Source organism: Microtus pennsylvanicus, chromosome 12 (genome assembly GCF_037038515.1).
Source record: "Microtus pennsylvanicus isolate mMicPen1 chromosome 12, mMicPen1.hap1, whole genome shotgun sequence".
Classification (NCBI taxonomy): domain Eukaryota; kingdom Metazoa; phylum Chordata; class Mammalia; order Rodentia; family Cricetidae; genus Microtus; species Microtus pennsylvanicus.
Genome location: NC_134590.1, coordinates 16,371,758 through 16,388,319, shown reverse-complemented (window position 1 = coordinate 16,388,319; position 16,562 = coordinate 16,371,758). Strand labels below are relative to the sequence as shown.

General features: G+C 36.9%; 1 protein-coding gene across 1 annotated transcript in view; it reads left to right on the top strand.

Moving 5' to 3' along the window:
- Positions 1-15,904, top strand: part of Mob1b (MOB kinase activator 1B) — a 37,582-nt gene extending 21,678 nt beyond the window's left edge. Inside the window, exons 4-6 of the mRNA XM_075942720.1 lie at positions 2,665-2,798; positions 5,777-5,940; positions 10,111-15,904. Coding sequence (XP_075798835.1) covers positions 2,665-2,798; positions 5,777-5,940; positions 10,111-10,188 — 376 coding nt within the window. The 3' untranslated portion in view covers positions 10,189-15,904. The remainder of the gene's footprint in view (positions 1-2,664; positions 2,799-5,776; positions 5,941-10,110) is intronic.
- The last annotated feature ends 658 nt before the right edge of the window (positions 15,905-16,562 follow it).

Genomic DNA, 16,562 nt, shown 5'->3' with positions numbered 1-16,562 from the left:
TTTCCTTTTATAACTTAATTCCTATTGGTATTTTTGGTGTTTAGTTCAGATCTTTTAAATTTCATGTGAAAATGGATGGTTTTAATTTTGCTATTACATGGTTAGTTTGTTTTGAGGGACAAAGCAGCTCTGTCTTCTAAAAAAGGTTCCTCTGTAGCACATTGCATGACCTCCTTCTCCTCTCACTTGCTTTGTCCTTTAAATAAATAATCAGCTGTTTGAGACTACATTTTACCTCTGCAGCCTCTTACCGAGTGATACTAAGTGCTGTTTCTGAGGACTTGGTTGACACTTGCTGTTTAATATGATTGGGATAGAAATAGTGGCTATTTTGGAGCTGTAATTCACAAGTAAATATTAGGATAACAGAAGAGAATTTTAAAGAGAATCGTCTGTTAAAGAGTGGAAAAAAAAACAGTTGGGGGTAAAATAGAGTTACCCAATGAAGTCATTTGGTTGGTTTGTTTGGTTTTTCAAGACAGGGTTTCTCTTTTTAGCCCAGGCTGTCCTAGAACTCACTCTGTAGACCACCTGCCTCTGCCTCCTGAGTACTGGGATTAAAGGTGTAGGCCCTCACTGGCCAGCTTGTATTTAACTTTCATAATAGAGAAAATTCTGACTGGGAAGCTAATCCCAGTGTAGCAGGGTACCAGTAGGTGTTTGGGAGAATCTCCCTTTTGAGATTTCACAATAGATTTGATGGTCATTCCTTGTGCTCAGCAGTGATAAGAAAGGCTCTTCTAAGAATGTTTATTAAAGTGTGTCCTTGCTTAGATCAGTTTTGGATTATTATTAAGGTTTAGATTTGCTAAATAGAAAGGATCCTCATTCATACTATTGAAGATAATTTTTATCAGAAATACACCATGTAGTATTTCTCTGTTAGATTGCTATTTTGTTAGGCTCACTAGTCTGTTTTTTAGTCATGTCAAACTCTGGGAGAAAGGTTAGAAAATGTTGATTTAAAAGTGAAGTAGTAGCTGGGTGGTGGCTGCACACACCTTTAATCCCAGCACTCCCCAGAAGCAGAGGCCTTCGGACCTCTAAGAGTTCAAGGACAGCTTGGAGAAACCCTGTCTTGAAAAACAAACAAAAAAGTGAAATAGTGTTTGGTTGGTGATAGTGCTCTTTAATCACAGTACTTGTAGGAGAAGCAGGTGGATTTCTGAGTTTGAGGCCAGTCTGGTGTACAGAGTAAGTTTCCGGACATGCAGGGCTATATGGGGAAACCCTGACTCGAAAAACAAAACCAAAAGCAAAACAACAACAAAAAAAGTTAAGTAGCAGGAGAAATGTTGGAAACTAAAAATCTAAATGGCAGTTGAGTTTATACATTTTTATATTTTGGAGTCTCAGCTATGTACTTAGTTCTTTAGGGCTATGTTGATGTATGTGTATACTGTACAGTTTCTAAGAAGAGTCCTATTATCTTAAAAGTCAGGGAGAGGTGTGTGTGTGTGTGTGTGTGTGTGTGTGTGTGTGTGTGTGTGTGTGAGAGAGAGAGAGAGAGAGAGAGAGAGAGAGAGAGATTGAGAAACTGAGAGACTGGGAGATTGGAAGAATTGTTTAAGAAAATAACTTGAATAACTTGAGGGTTTGACCTTAATATAGACCAAGTAACTTGTTTTATATTTGCATTTATAGGTAGATCTTTCAAGAGTAAATTGTCCATTTAGACAGGCAGTTCATACATATTTTTACTTATACATTTATGAATGTCTCTTCTACTAATCTGCTTTTCTGAGTAGGGGAAGTGTATTTCGTTTTAGTGTTCGTTGTTCTTGACCTTGTGTTTCTCACATGGTTACATATTAAATCAAAAGGTTAATTTTGGTTAATAGCCAAAACAAGAGCATATTTGAATTGCCAGTTTTCTTTAAGGATATATTAGTTCCTTGTTCAAATATACTAAACTACTGAACCATTCTTATTTACATTAGTTTTACTTTGAATTTTTTGTCATTCTTTATATTTCACCCCAAATTTAAAGCCCTCAAGTAAAAAGAATTGTACTGCATTTTATGTAAGGAAGAAAAACTAGTCATTGTAGAACAGAGTAGTAACTTCTTCTACTTCAGCAATATATTATTCTATTCTGTATTAGAGAGAGCTCTTTAATTCAGGGGCTATGCTTGGCAGTCCCTGTTTAAACTTCAGTCCTTGGGAGGCAGAGTCAGGTGAATCTCTGAGTTCTATGTCAGCCTGATCTACACAGTGAGAGACTTTTTTATTTTTCAAAGAAAGAAAAAGAAAAGAGAAAAGATAGAAAATCGGACAGGTGAGGAAAACATCTAAATAGAAGATGAATTCAGCCTGCAGTGGTGGCGCACGCCTTTAATCCCTGCACTCAGGAGGCAGAGGCAGGTGGATCTCTGTGAGTTTGAGGCCAGCCTGGTCTACAAGAGCTAGTTCCAGAGTAGGCTTGAAAGCTACAGAGAAACCCTGTTTCAAAAAAACAAACAAACAAAAAAAGAAGATGAATTCAGTGTGATCTCCTTTGGTTGAATTTTGATAAAAGTAAAACAGACTACTGTTGATTAAGAACATGTACTTACTTGGAGAACAGATTGTTTAAAACATTTGTATATATATTTCTCATACATATATGTACACTTTTATACCTCCCTTGTGATGGTCTGTGTGCTTTCTTTCCTTTCATTGCAGATATGAGTATCACTGGGCAGATGGAACCAACATTAAGAAGCCTATCAAGTGCTCTGCACCAAAGTACATTGATTACCTGATGACCTGGGTTCAGGACCAGCTGGATGATGAAACATTATTTCCATCAAAAATTGGTAAAATTAGTTTTTGTAATTGGAATAAATCATGATGTATTTAATTTTGTTTCTATAATTGCATACTCTCTCCTCCTGTCCTACCCATTTGAGTAGTTCCCTGGGACTGTGTTGATGATCATTTTTATTATGCAGTTTCCAAGAAGAGACACCAAGAGCTTTTTAACCCAGTCAGACATAAGCAAGCTGTCTTACGTAAATTGGTGTTTTTTTTTACCCTTACACCTAGTGTTTTAAATACATATTAGTTTAAAGGCCAGAATAAATAGAAAATAAGTGATCTATTTCCTAATTTATTATTTGCTAAAATTTTTGTATTAAAATACTAGTGACATTATTTCTAATTAGAGAAGTTATTTTTGAGTGTGTTTTAATTTCGTTTTTTCCTTCCAAGACAGAGTCCTGGCTGTCCTAGAACTCACTTTGTAGGCTAGACTGGTCTTGAACTTACAGATCCCACCCCCACCCCCCCTCCTGAGTGCTAGGATTAAAGGTACATACCCACCATACAAGGCTCCTTTTTTTTTTTAAAAAAAAAAAGAATTATAAATATTATAAATATCTAGTAGTTGTCTTTTCAGAAGCAAGTCCCAAATGGAAGCTTATTACTATTTCAGGAATCATAACAGGTTACCACATCAATCAAAATATTTCTAATTTTATACATTTAAAGAGTGTTCTTATGTCCCTTTTCATACTAAATTTATTTTTTTTTAAATATTTTTTTTTGACAATGGATCACTATCTCAAGGATCCATCTTTTTTTTTTTAATATTTATTTATTATGTATACAATATTCTGTGTGTATGCCTGCTGGCCAGAAGAGGGCACCAGATCTCATTACAGATGGTTGTGAGCCACCATGTGGTTGCTGGGAATTGAACTCAGGACCTTTGGAAGAGCAGGCAATGCTCTTAACCTCTGAGCCATCTCTCCAGCCCCCATACTAAATTTATTTATTTATTAACGATACCCTCTTATAGATTTAAATGATGGACAGATGAATTTATGATATAGAAAGATAATAAAATCTGGCCTATAATACAAAGAAGGTAATAGGTAATAAGACAGCTAATGATACCTGTCACACTTATGTTTATTTTCTTTTTCCTTCAATTTTCCATAACTTGTATCTAATTTTATACTTTGATAAAAAACTGTGGTTTTCATGGCTCATAAAATAAATCTTAAAGATTTTATTTTGTTCTTTTGTTTTGAGATAGGGTCTCCTATCTCTGTAGCTCAGGCTGGCATCAAGCCTATGGCAATCCTGTCTGAGCCTCCTGAGTGTGGTTACAGGCATGAGCCATCACACATCACATAGATTTTGATATCAAATATTTGTGAAGAAAAAAACAGCTTTGAGGATTTGGCCTGACATAGGTCGAGTGACTTGTTTGGTATGTTTGCTTAAAGGTCTGCGTTGTGGCCGATAGACAGCTAATATGTGTCTGTACCTCTTCAAACTGTTAGAACTGTGTTTTCAATTAACACTTAGACTTTGTTAAACAACTTTTGGCTGACATTGTATGCTTTCATTAGAGCACTGTTCTCCAATCTTAGGTCCTTTTTGTGTTTTTAGGTTTTTATACAGTGCTATGCCTAGAATATGCGGGATTCAGTCTTTTTCTTTTATGGCTTTGCTGTTTTAGAGTGTCCTTTGATTGTGGTGTGCTTGTGTCCTTGTGATTTATAGCAGTGTGAAATGGGCAATAGTATTACGACACTGAGCTAGTAGAACCAGTGTTTGGTTGCATTGCCAAATTCAACGTTTAGAATATTGGATTTTGTATTCTTTTTTTTCCTTATAAAAATTTACTTATGACATGTGTGTGCCTGTGTGTGCATGTGGGTGTCAGAGGTCAGCTTTGTGGCACCAGTTCTCTCCTTTACCTTTACGTGCTTTCTGGGGATTGAGCCCAGCAAGTACTCTACCTGCTAAACCATCTCACTGGCCCAGATTTTTATTAAAATTGAAATATTTTATAATTTTTATATAACATGATGCTAATATATATTTATAGTAAAATAGTTTTTATAGTAAAATAAATAAACATGCTTTGTATTACAGTTAATCCATTTTATTCTGTTAGGAAGGTAGCTATAATTACGCAACTAATAAAATTTAAATATGGTATATTGTTATGTTTCATTCTTATATTTTATATTTGATCTTTAGACTTCGTTGTCCTCTATCTTTGCTACAGATATTTTTGTGTTTATCTCTGACCTATATTCTCTCATATCCTCCTATCCCTTTAACCCAGTAACCATGGTTTTATTCTCTACGTATGTCATTTTCTTTTTCACTCAAAATATAAGATTGAGAAATAGTCTGTTTAGGTTTGATGTGCATTTAGTGTAATACCCTCCCAAATGCAAATCTCCCAATTTATTTATTTATTTATTTATTTATTTATTTATTTATTTATTTATTCATTTATTCATTTATTTATTTATTTTGAGGCAGGATCTTGCTATGTATCCCAGGTTGGTCTTGAACTCACTATAATCCTGTCTCAGCTGCTCAGGTGCTGAATTATAGATATGTGACTATGCCTGTATCAGGATCTCCTATAGGCTGAGTTGTATGTGTGTGTCTGTCTGTGTGTCTGATATATTAAAAGCATTAAACATAACTAAGGTGGTTAATGTGTTGTTACCACATATTTGTGTAGTGCTTAATGCTAACATCTAGCAATCTGGGTGTGCGCTCTAGCCGTGCTGCCTCTGAGGTGTTTATTTGTAAAGTGGTAGTATGTTAGAAATATAATATGCCATAAGAAGAATCATTCTGATTTTTAACGGCTCTGGAGTTTACTTTCATTAATGATGTGCTAAGAACATCTCAAAGATTTTATGGGCATGAAGACAGGAATCCATACACATTACATCTTTCAGCCCTGTTGCTACTTGATGACAAAGCATGCTTCTTTGTGCTCTTTTCTTATTAACAGAGGGGCTTATCTCTTTACTAGGTGTTCCATTCCCGAAGAATTTCATGTCCGTGGCGAAAACAATTCTCAAACGACTCTTTAGAGTTTATGCTCACATATATCACCAACATTTTGACCCTGTGATCCAGCTTCAGGAGGAAGCACATCTCAATACATCTTTCAAGCACTTTATTTTTTTTGTTCAGGTAAGTGGATTCATAAGGCTTTTCTTGCTCCATGTTTATTTGTAGAATTCTGTGATGAATAAATGGTGTGTATACACTGTCAGAACAGAACTTGCTATCTCTATCTAATCTACATCTTATTTACACTTTCCATGATGATAATGATGGGCCTTTTTCATCTTAATTTCATTACTCTACCAGTTTATGGTAGGCAACTCTGAAACGGTTTCAAGATGCCTTGCCTTGCTTGAACTGTGCCAATTTCTAGGCCATATGAAGGGGCTAAATAAGAAATCTGAATAGTGAGTCAGATATGATGATACTTGCCTATAATCTTGACACTTGAGAGGCTGAAGCATAAGGATTGAGTTCCAGGCCAGCTTGCTACTTAACAAGTTTCAGGTTATCCTGGACCATAAGATCCGGTCTCAACAAACAAACAAATGAACAAAAATGGATAGACAGCAAGCAAAACCAACAGAAACAAGCAAGAAACAAATCAAAGTAGGGGGGGAAATGCAGTCAGATTGTGAACTCCACTAGTTGGGCACACTTGTGGTGAACCTGGTCTCAGGTGTTCTAGCACTCTTTGTTTTCTTACCCCTCTACTTTCAAAGAGAAATCTTGGAGCTCTCTTAGTAGACTCTCTCTCTCTGTATATATACATACTTTGAATATCACTTTTTTTTTTTTGAGACAAGGTTTGTTTGTGTAGCCAGGACTTTCCTGAAACTCACTCTGTAGACCAGGCTGGCCTGGATCTCACAGAGATCTGACTGCCTCTGGAGTGCTGGGATTAAAGGCATAGACCATCATTGCCCGGCTCCCCCATTTCTTTTTAAAACCATATTCTAAGTAATTTTGAAGCATGCCTACTCATCATGTGTGAGGAAAGGAAGGGTCAGAGTGTGTTTTAGAGGTCCCTTACAGTTTATTTCCCCTTTGTTTAGTCCTCAGAGAGAGCCTTTGAAATGTAGACTAAGAAAGCAGGCATGGTGGCCCCTGCACACAATCCCAGTTCTCTGGATACTGAGACAGGGGAATCAGGTAACCAGCATGGGTTACCTGTCAGTACCTTGTCTCAAACAAATGAGGAAAGAAAAAAAACCATGAATAGAGTTTTATTTAATTTTCAAATTAGAGAAATAATAAGGAAAAATGAAAGAGTTGGAAATAGATGGGCCAAGTAGTTTGTTTCTTTCCTGTTTCTGTAGATATTAGAAGAAGGAGATGTTGGTTGAGAGAAAGCAAATTTTGTTTGTTTTTATATGTGAGCATATGTTATAAATGTCATTTTTACTTTCCTCTCCACCAAAGAAACATGTATCCATTTTTATTAATACATACTCCTAACACTAAAGGCATACTTTTGATGGAGGAGGGTCATCTTTCTATCTGTTGCTTTCATTGGTTAATTAATAAAGAAACTGCTTGGCCTTTAATAGGACAGAAAATTAGGTAGGCGGAGTAGACAGAGAGAATGCTGGGAGAAAGAAGCCAAGTCAGGCAGTCGCCATGATTCCCCGACCCCAGATGGATGTAGGCTAGAATCCTTCCTGGTAAGACACCATCTTGTGGTGGTACATAGATTATTAGAAATGGGTTGATTAGATGTGAGAGTTAGCCAGTAAGACGCTAGAGCTAATGGGCCAAGCAGTGTTTAAAAGAATACAGTTTCCCTGTAATTATTTCGGGTATAAAGCTAGCCGTGCGGGCGGCCAGGTGCCAGGAACGTAGCCCGCCGCTCTTAACACTACATACTTTTTAAAAAAAATTACCTGTAAAAAGACATTTTAAGAGGTTATAACTTTCCAAAGTTTGTTGGGGAGTTATTTGACAGTCTGATTTGTAGACCCATAACAACACAAAACCACTAAAGTTTTACATTAGAATTTTAGTTAGCAGAAAATGATTGCCAAATTTAGGTTTTGTTGGTTCAGGAGAAATATTCTTCCTTTAAAAGTGTTAGTTTTACTTTACTCTGTAGCCATAAAGTATACTTTATGTTATGTGCTAGAAAATAGTGGGGAACCAATTTAGAGCATTTTGCACATCTTACCCTTCTAGCAGCAGCACCCTTTGATTAAGAAGATCACTTGCTTGGGCCTCTGGATTTAGAGACTCTTGCTTTGGCCACATACAGTCTAGACTCTACAGGGCCAAGAACATAGTATCTCATGTGTTGAGAATATATGTGATCCCAGAACTCCCTACCCCCATGCTCTCAGGTGGATTGTTGATGTTTATTTTTGGAAGACTAGGGCACATCTCTGCTTTAGACATGAGGAGTACCCAGATGATACCTGCTTGTTAGAGGTATGTGGATATCACTTGGACATGCCAGCCAACTTATCTTTACTCATTTGCATGGGCCTTTTTGGGCATAGGTAGAGCTTTGGGTTGGAAAATCAAAAGGTTAACTGAGGGTCAGGTACTCAGAGCTGGCTCTCCTCATGCCAACTACTTTGTAGTATATAATTAAGAGGCATTTTTTTTGGCATTATTATTATTACAAATTTTCACCTTCTCCCCTCCTCCCATTTTCCTCCCCCCCTTTCCCCTCCTCCTCCCTCTCCAGTCCAAAGAGCAGTCAGGGTTCCCTGCCCTGTGGGAAGTCCAAGGTCCGTCCCCCACCATTCAGGTCTAGAAAGGTGAGCATCCAAACAGGCTAGGCTCCCACAAAGCCAGTTCATGCAGTAGGATCAAAACCCAGTGCCATTGTCCTTGGCTTCTCAGTCAGCCCTCATTGTCAGCCATGTTCAAAGAGTCCGGTTTGATCACATGCTCCATCAGTCCCAGTCCAGCTGGCCTTGGTGAGTTCCCATTAGATCAGCCCCTCCGTCACAGTGGGTGGGCGCACCTAAGAGGTGTTTTGAGAATTCTGAATCTGGTTTTCTGGTCACTTTAATGTCAGTACAATGAGTTAGTCACATGGAAGGTATTCCCATGTATGTATTCCCACATGTTCTTGGCCCGGACTCCGCAGATCTGAGGGCTTGTGTATCTCTAAAGTTCTGACTGTAGTGCTGGCCATATGATGGGTGCTAATGAATGAATTAAATTGAGAGTTGAGAATAGTATACGTCACATTTATTCTCTCTCTCTCTCTCTCTCTCTCTCTCTCTCTCTCTCTCTCTCTCTCTCTCTCTTTCTCTCTTTCTTTCGGAGCTTTGTAGCTGTATCTTCTGCCCCCTGGGAGAGTTCTGCCTCCATTACCTTGGATACTCTCATCATCAATGTGTTCTCATTACAGATCCTCTGGAACTGGAGTTTAGGTGGTTGTGAGCTGCCTGGTGTGGGTGCGAGGAATGGAACTTGGGTCCGCTACAAGAGCAGCACAAACTCTTTTTTGGTTTTTAGAGACAGGGTTTCTCTGTAGCTTTGGAACTAGTTCTTATATATCAGGTTGGCTTTGAACTCACAGAAATCCACCTGTCTCTGCCTCCTGAATGTTGGGATTAAAGGCGTGTGCCACCACCACCCGGCTTTATTTATTCATTTTTAAAATCATAGTTAAACAGTGATCATTTAAAAGGTCATTTTAAAAGATACAGTACTGGGCTGGAGAAATGGCTCAGAGGTTAAAAGCACTGGCTGAACTTCCAGAGGTCCTGAATTCAATTCCCAGTACCCATATGGTAACTCACAACCATCTATAATGATATATGGTGCCCTCTTCTGGCCTGCAAGAATACATGCAGGCCGAATGCTATATACATAATAAATAAATAAATCTTTTAAAAAATGCTATATACATAATAAATAAATCTTTTAAAAAAAGATACAGAACCTTGATTATTGACACAGTATCCCAACTTCTTAATTTTTCCATGGTAAAAGCTTTTCCTTTGCAGTGACATCAGATCCCTATTTGATTGACATTTGAGTGCTGCCCAGAGTATTGTTTTCATCAGGAAGCAGCAGCTCCCACTTACTGATTGGTAGTGTGTTCCAGGTATTACATGAAGTAGTTAACAGCAGTTGCCGTATGTAGTCTCCACAATAATTTCATGAGTTGGGGGGGGTTATTTTTAATATTATAGATGTAAAAACAGCGTCAAGGAAGTCATGCGATTTCTTTAAGCTAAGTGAACAATTTTAAAAGTGAAGTTGCCTTTTACTTAAAGCAGAAGTTCGTATGCATAGTAATCTGCTTTGGAATTAGATGCAAATAATTTGTGCTGTTTGCAGGAGTTCAACCTTATTGACAGAAGAGAACTTGCACCACTCCAAGAACTGATTGAAAAACTCACCTCAAAGGACAGATAAAAGGATGAAAGCTGCAGATTTTTCCTCCAGTGGAACTGTGCAGAGTGTATTTGGGCTTTGTTATATTTTGTTTTTATCTGGATTGTTTCTGTTTTAGGTTTGGGGTCTTGTTTGGGTTCCCTTTTCTCTTCTGAAATACAAAATCATATTTTGTTGCTAGAGGAAGCCAAGAACCATTCTCTACATTTGAAAATGGCAAATTTGTCTTAGTGGTATACAATATTTTTTTTAAGTATTTTATTTTTATTAACCTGGTTTGGCTTATTTGAGGACTTTTTAAGACATTGTACTCTGGAAACAAATACTAACTGAAATGCTGATGGGTTGAATTCTGTGTTATGTAAATTGTGGCCCACTTTGAAGTCCCTAAAAAAGACTTATGTGTTTTTAAGTGCCTTGATAGGTTCACTTCTAAGGTGCAAAGCACAGATATAGGACTGAGCAGAGCTTGAAACAATATTAGAATTTCTATCTAGGGCACTTAGTTGTGCATGTTGTAAAGTAATCTGTTATAAAAGCCATAGTTTACTCAAGTTGATGATGTCCAGTTTTTGCTACATTGAAAAAACATAATTTGTAAAGTTGTGCATGTAGAACATAAATGTAAAACAAAATTATTTCTTAATTATTTTTGACATAATTTGTAAAGGTGTGCATGTAGAACATAAATGTAAAACAACAAAATTCTTAATTATTTTTGATATTGACTAATATATTCTGTTCAGCAGATGTTTAAGGTTCTACAAGCAGGTCTTTTTCCATCTCTTGATATCTGTGATATTGAAATTTGAGGATGTTGAAATGTAATAGCCGTTGCATTTCAGCTTCTTCCTATATGTTAAATGCACTGTAAGTGTAAAACTTCAGGTTATATATAGAATTGCCGTCTTCAGAAAGGATGTTGAACTGTGAGGTTTCCTAGGAATTGCCAAATGAGCCCTAAGTGCAGAATCCCCATGTATTTCAGAGAGGAGGAAAAATGAGAATCGGTGGTGGCAGGCATTAGTTTGTTTGGGAAATCAAAAGAGAAACAGTTAAGTATGGGGAGTCAATTCTAGAAAGTTCTGTTTTAAAACCCTGGAATAGAATGGTGTTTATTACTCATAAACAGAGTCTTGAAGACTTCCTTTTAGAAATCAGCTTCCATGAGAAGTTAAAGATACTTAGTTTTAGGTACAGACATTAAACATTTAATGACTATTGGGGGAAATTAATCACTTTTTAGCGTCTCCATTCAGTGAATGAAGCTGGTATCTGACTGTCATTTTAAATGACACACTACCTTGATTTCTGGTGCAGTTTGAAGCACCTGGCTTCTTATTTTCCACTGTGAAATCTATTTTCTTTGTAGCGATACCAAGTAATGAGAATGCTAGCTCGGTAGTTAATAACTTAAATTTTAGTTGACATGACATTCTGTTGAGTTGTCATCATCAATTACAAGTTCAAGAATTTGGTTTTTAGAATAAATATTGAGGTTTCCCCTCCCCTCCCTTCAGTTTTGTTCTTGAGAAATACTCTTTTCAGACTCTGAGTTTTAATTTTGTCAGTTTGGATAAATCTGTTTCCCTGAATTGTCTCTCTCTGTAGTTAGTTTTCCCTAGTAAAATAGAAATGCTTGCTCTGAATTTGTATGCAAATAATTAGTGGAAAAGAGTCTAAAATTAAGTAAATTTGGTTTTGTCATTGACAAGTGACAATGATAAGAATTGAATGCCCTTGCAGTTATGATCACTAGGAACTGCCTTTTTCTCCATTTCATTTCTATAATGGTGATTGCTCACCAAGTACCAATAATAAAAGGAACAAAAACCTTGGAAAAGGTAGATAATACTGGGCATTTATTAGTAGTGCTTATTTGTGAACTGACAGCTAGCTGATTTCCTTAAAATAATTTTTTTAGTATTTAAATAGATAACATCAAGCATTATGAGTTGCTTCAGAATTCTGATGTTTGAGTCCGCTCTGAACAGGAAATGAACCCATAATTACTCACTGAAACGGTCTTCCATAGTCTCTTGACTTCATATCGCCCAGTAACACGGGCTTCCATAGCAGCAGCATGGAGAGAGGAGAGGGAGAGGTTGTTTCTGGTCCTGTAAGCCTTACATACAGCGCGCTGTAAGAATGGAAAACAAATCCTACAAATTAGTGCTTGGTAGTAGGACTTAACGTTCCCACTACACTAAGTAGGAGCTATTTTCACTGTGCCAGAATCTCAGGTGCCACTGTTACAAATAGTCCCTCAATTTGGGGAAGTAAGGAGATAACGGTTTTTTTGTTTTTTTGGTGTTGGTTTTTTTTTGTGTGTGTGTGTTTGTGTGTGTGTGTCTGTATGTGTGTAGTGAGAAAATAGAAACTCTCCTGGGAAGGGCCTGGCAAGTGTACATGGTGGCAGATGGCGCTAAGTAAGGAAACACTAGAACTCAAGAGAAAGCCAGTTTAGTAAACTTGCTTGGAGAGTAAAATGCCCTTTCATAGAGTAAAGATCAGAGTTCATTCTGCAGGAGAGCTTGCTTATAACTGTCTCTTAGATCCCTTTCAGATCTGCTCACTTAGAAATAAAATCTCCCCTTTCTTTCTCCCTCCCACTGCCCCCCCCCCCCTTTGAGACTGGGTGTATATGTAGCCCTAGCTAGCCTGAAACTTGCTGCATAGAGCAGGTTGGCTTCAAACTCTCAGAGATTTCTTGCCTCTGCACCCTACATGCTGTGGGACTAAAGGGGTGCACCACCATTATCTGGCTACCCCATTTTTTATGCAGTTATAAAAGTGCAAGTTGTTTTCCTCATTCTTTCATAAGCTCTTCCCATACAATTGGATATAGAAAATTATCATTATATTGTTATTCACAGTGCTTTGGTTAGATGCGTATATAACGAAGCAGGTTTTAGGAAATATTAGTTGTCAGCGTAGTGGTCGTGAAGAGAGACTGACTGAGTAGGTGGTGCTGCTGCCCTGTTCACTTGTTGACTTGGTTTTCCCACTCCCCACAGAAGCCACACCGTTAGACTGCCCCAGACAACGAGCGTGGTGTGTTGGTGGGTGGCTTGGGAGCTCTGTGTACCATAAACTGAAAGCATTTTAGGCTGTTGCCACTTTTCGTTACTTTAGTCATTGTAAATTCTAAATGGTCAACATAAAATGTATTAGGTAGCAGAGTATATTTTTAATATGTATTTCTGAGTTACTACCTGGATTATCAGGATGGATGAAGCACTACAATCTCTTCCCAGAAAATAGAAATATGGATATTTATATTTTGCATATGTAATCACTAGATTCCATTTTGTGTAATGAGCATTTTCCTTGCTTATGGGAAAAGTAGCAGCAAAACAACAGATTTCTTTTATAGCTTTGTCTACACCCTCTCTGAGAGAGGTTTTGATAACCACTAAAATGGTAGATTATGTGAGATACAAATACTAAGCTGTGGAACTTCCTTTTAAAATGAGTATGTTGTACCCTAATCAACATCCACACGAGAGCTGACTTTGAAAGCAGTTCTCTTGGGAGCACTGTTTATATCAGCTATGTTCAAAGTATGTTTCTAGAACTTTGTCATGTGTCATAGGTGCTTTGAGAGTTGGTTTATGACTACATAAGAGATCATTTTCATTTTTTTAGTTGCACAATAACAATTTTCGAAGCTAATAGAACCAACATTAATTACAAAATCAAGTTCACAAACTTGGCTATTCTCTGAGAACCAAGCCAACTTGGTAATTAAGAATATGTTGTAGGCTCTAAATCTTGGGAGAAGACTGCTCTCAGTGACTGCGTCACAGGATAGAAGTTCCCTGATATCACTATTGGAAATAGGAACATCATTTACATGTGAAAACATTTTTTAAAAGAAATTAAGTATAATTACTTTGAATTTAAATAGAATTTTTAAGGTTTTTCTCTAGATCTTGCTTTTTCTTTTCCTCCCTTATCTTTTAAAATTTTTGAATTATGTATGATAGTTTTGATTGAGAGAATAGTATGAAAAAGTGGATACAGTACTTAAAACAGTGGTTTAAAGAAACAAAGCCTTTTTACCTCTGTTGTATTCTGTTTTATTTTAAACAAGTCTTTCTTTCAATCTGACTTTAATTAAAGACTGGAGGTTGATATATAGGAAAAATTGGAATAAATTTTATATAAATTATGCCATGTGTTACCTTACCTATTGTGAATAGCATTTAAAATTATATAAGTACTCAGAACATGTCATTTATAACAGTAAATTCCGATTGAAAATATACTGGACCAAAAGTTTATTTGTAATGTGGAATGTGATTACATACTAGGAAAACATGTTATTTTGAAACTTTCTTGACATGTTAAAGAATATACCCCTTTTAACTCAGCCAGTCTTGAAGTATTGCTCCTAATGGACTTTAGTATTAGGGCTTTGCCGTAATTTAGAGATTTACCATAGGCGCCACTGTTTATCAGCATGATCATTTGTGAGTGATAATAGAGCTTTGTTTCAAGATTTAAAAAGAAAGTTCAAAACTAACAACAGGCATGCAACAGGATTCTGAAGGCAGATGATTTGAATCTTTAAGGCTTTCAGAAGTTCATCTGTGAGAATTCATTTGAAGGATAAGACTGCTGTGATCTCTGTCTACTCATATAGTTGGACTTATTTGTATTCTCACAAAAGAGAAAAAGTGCAAATTAAATTGGGCCCTCAGTTTCTAATTGTGGTGCAAGTTCCTGGTACAGGTGTCTTGCTCCCCTCCCTCCCCCCTTCTTTTCTTCTTCTTTCCCTCCTTCTTCTTTTGCATGTATTGCTACACAGTTCTCAAACATGCAGTAAGTGAGATCACTGGCCTTCACAGATTTGTGTTTTCCACTCTGCATCTGTTGTGTGCGCTGCTCACATGCTCTCAAGGCTGACTTTACAGCTAGTCTTTGTTAGTAGTTCTGAAGTATTGTTGACATACAGGTTTTCTTTTGTTTGCTCTTTATGTCACCAAAGCTGCAATTATTATTGATGATGTAAAGTGACAGTTTCCTAATTTCTCTCATAATTATTCTTTTTTTTGTTTGTTTTTTGAGACAGGGTTTCTCTGTAGCTTTAGAGCCTGTACTGGTGTAGACTAGGCTGGCCTTGAACTCACAGAGATCCTTCTGCCCCTGCTTCCCGAGTGCTGGGATTAAAGGCGTGCGCCACCACCGCCTGGCTCATAATTATTCTTATAAGTGGATATTTTTTCTAGTTTTGCACAAATTTGCGTTTTTGTTTCTGAAATAGTATAGGTTGTAAAATCTATTAGTGCATTTTTTTTTTTTTTGGTTTTTCGAGACAGGGTTTCTCTGTGGCTTTGGAGCCTGTCCTGGAACTAGCTCTGTAGACCAGGCTGGTCTCGAACTCCCAGAGACCCGCCTGCCCCTGCCTCCCGAGTGCTGGGATTAAAGGCGTGTGCCACCACCGCCCGGCGTATTAATGCATTTTTATTGAAGAACATTTTTCTCCTTAAATTGTTTTGCAGAAATGACTATTTTTAGGGAAAATAGTTTTTTACAGCTACTAAATTTTGTTTGTTATTTTTGTATATGCATAACCAGGGTGGTGAAATCACTAATATTTTAGGGAAGACTTTTGTTCTATTTGATTTTTTTCCTATACATTTAAGATATTACTTAAAAGTATTGGTAGAAATGTCATGAAAACAGTAAATATAAGGAACATTTAAAGTCAGAATAGAAATCATTTTTGAAGGGCTGGAGAGATGGCTCAGTGGTTAAGAGCATTGGCTGCTCTTCCAAAGGTCCTGAGTTCAATTCCCAGCAACCACATGGTGGCTCACAACCATCTGTAATGAGGTCTGGTGCCCTCTTCTGGCCTGCAGACATATACACAGACAGAATATTGTATATATAATAAATAAATAAATGATTTAAAAAAAAAAGAAATCATTTTTGAAGACAAAAATCAGAAATACTGCCAGTACCAAGTAAAGGAAGCAGAAGGCAGCGTTTGCATTGTGCACTTGCTTTAGTATGCACGGAGACAGAGTCTGTTCTCATGAGGGACAGGTTCTCTACTGGGCAGTTAGATGGTCTAAAATATGAAATGCAGTGTGGGTGCCATGTTGTAAATTGTGCCAAGATTATACAAATTGCAGCTGTTGATCAAAGTTTAATTGCTTCATTTTTGTTATTTTAAAGGAAATACTGAATGTCAGAAAATCTGTAATGTTTTATTTTAGAAATGTAAATAATGTATACAGCCTTATATGTGGTGGAATGGGAGGTATTTAAATTCTAAGTTTTTCTTTTTTTTTTTAAAAAAAAGAAAATGTTTGTAAGGAAAAAAAACCCTAATAAATAGTTATGTTTGACCATGAATCCTGACTTTACATTACTGTCTATTTTTA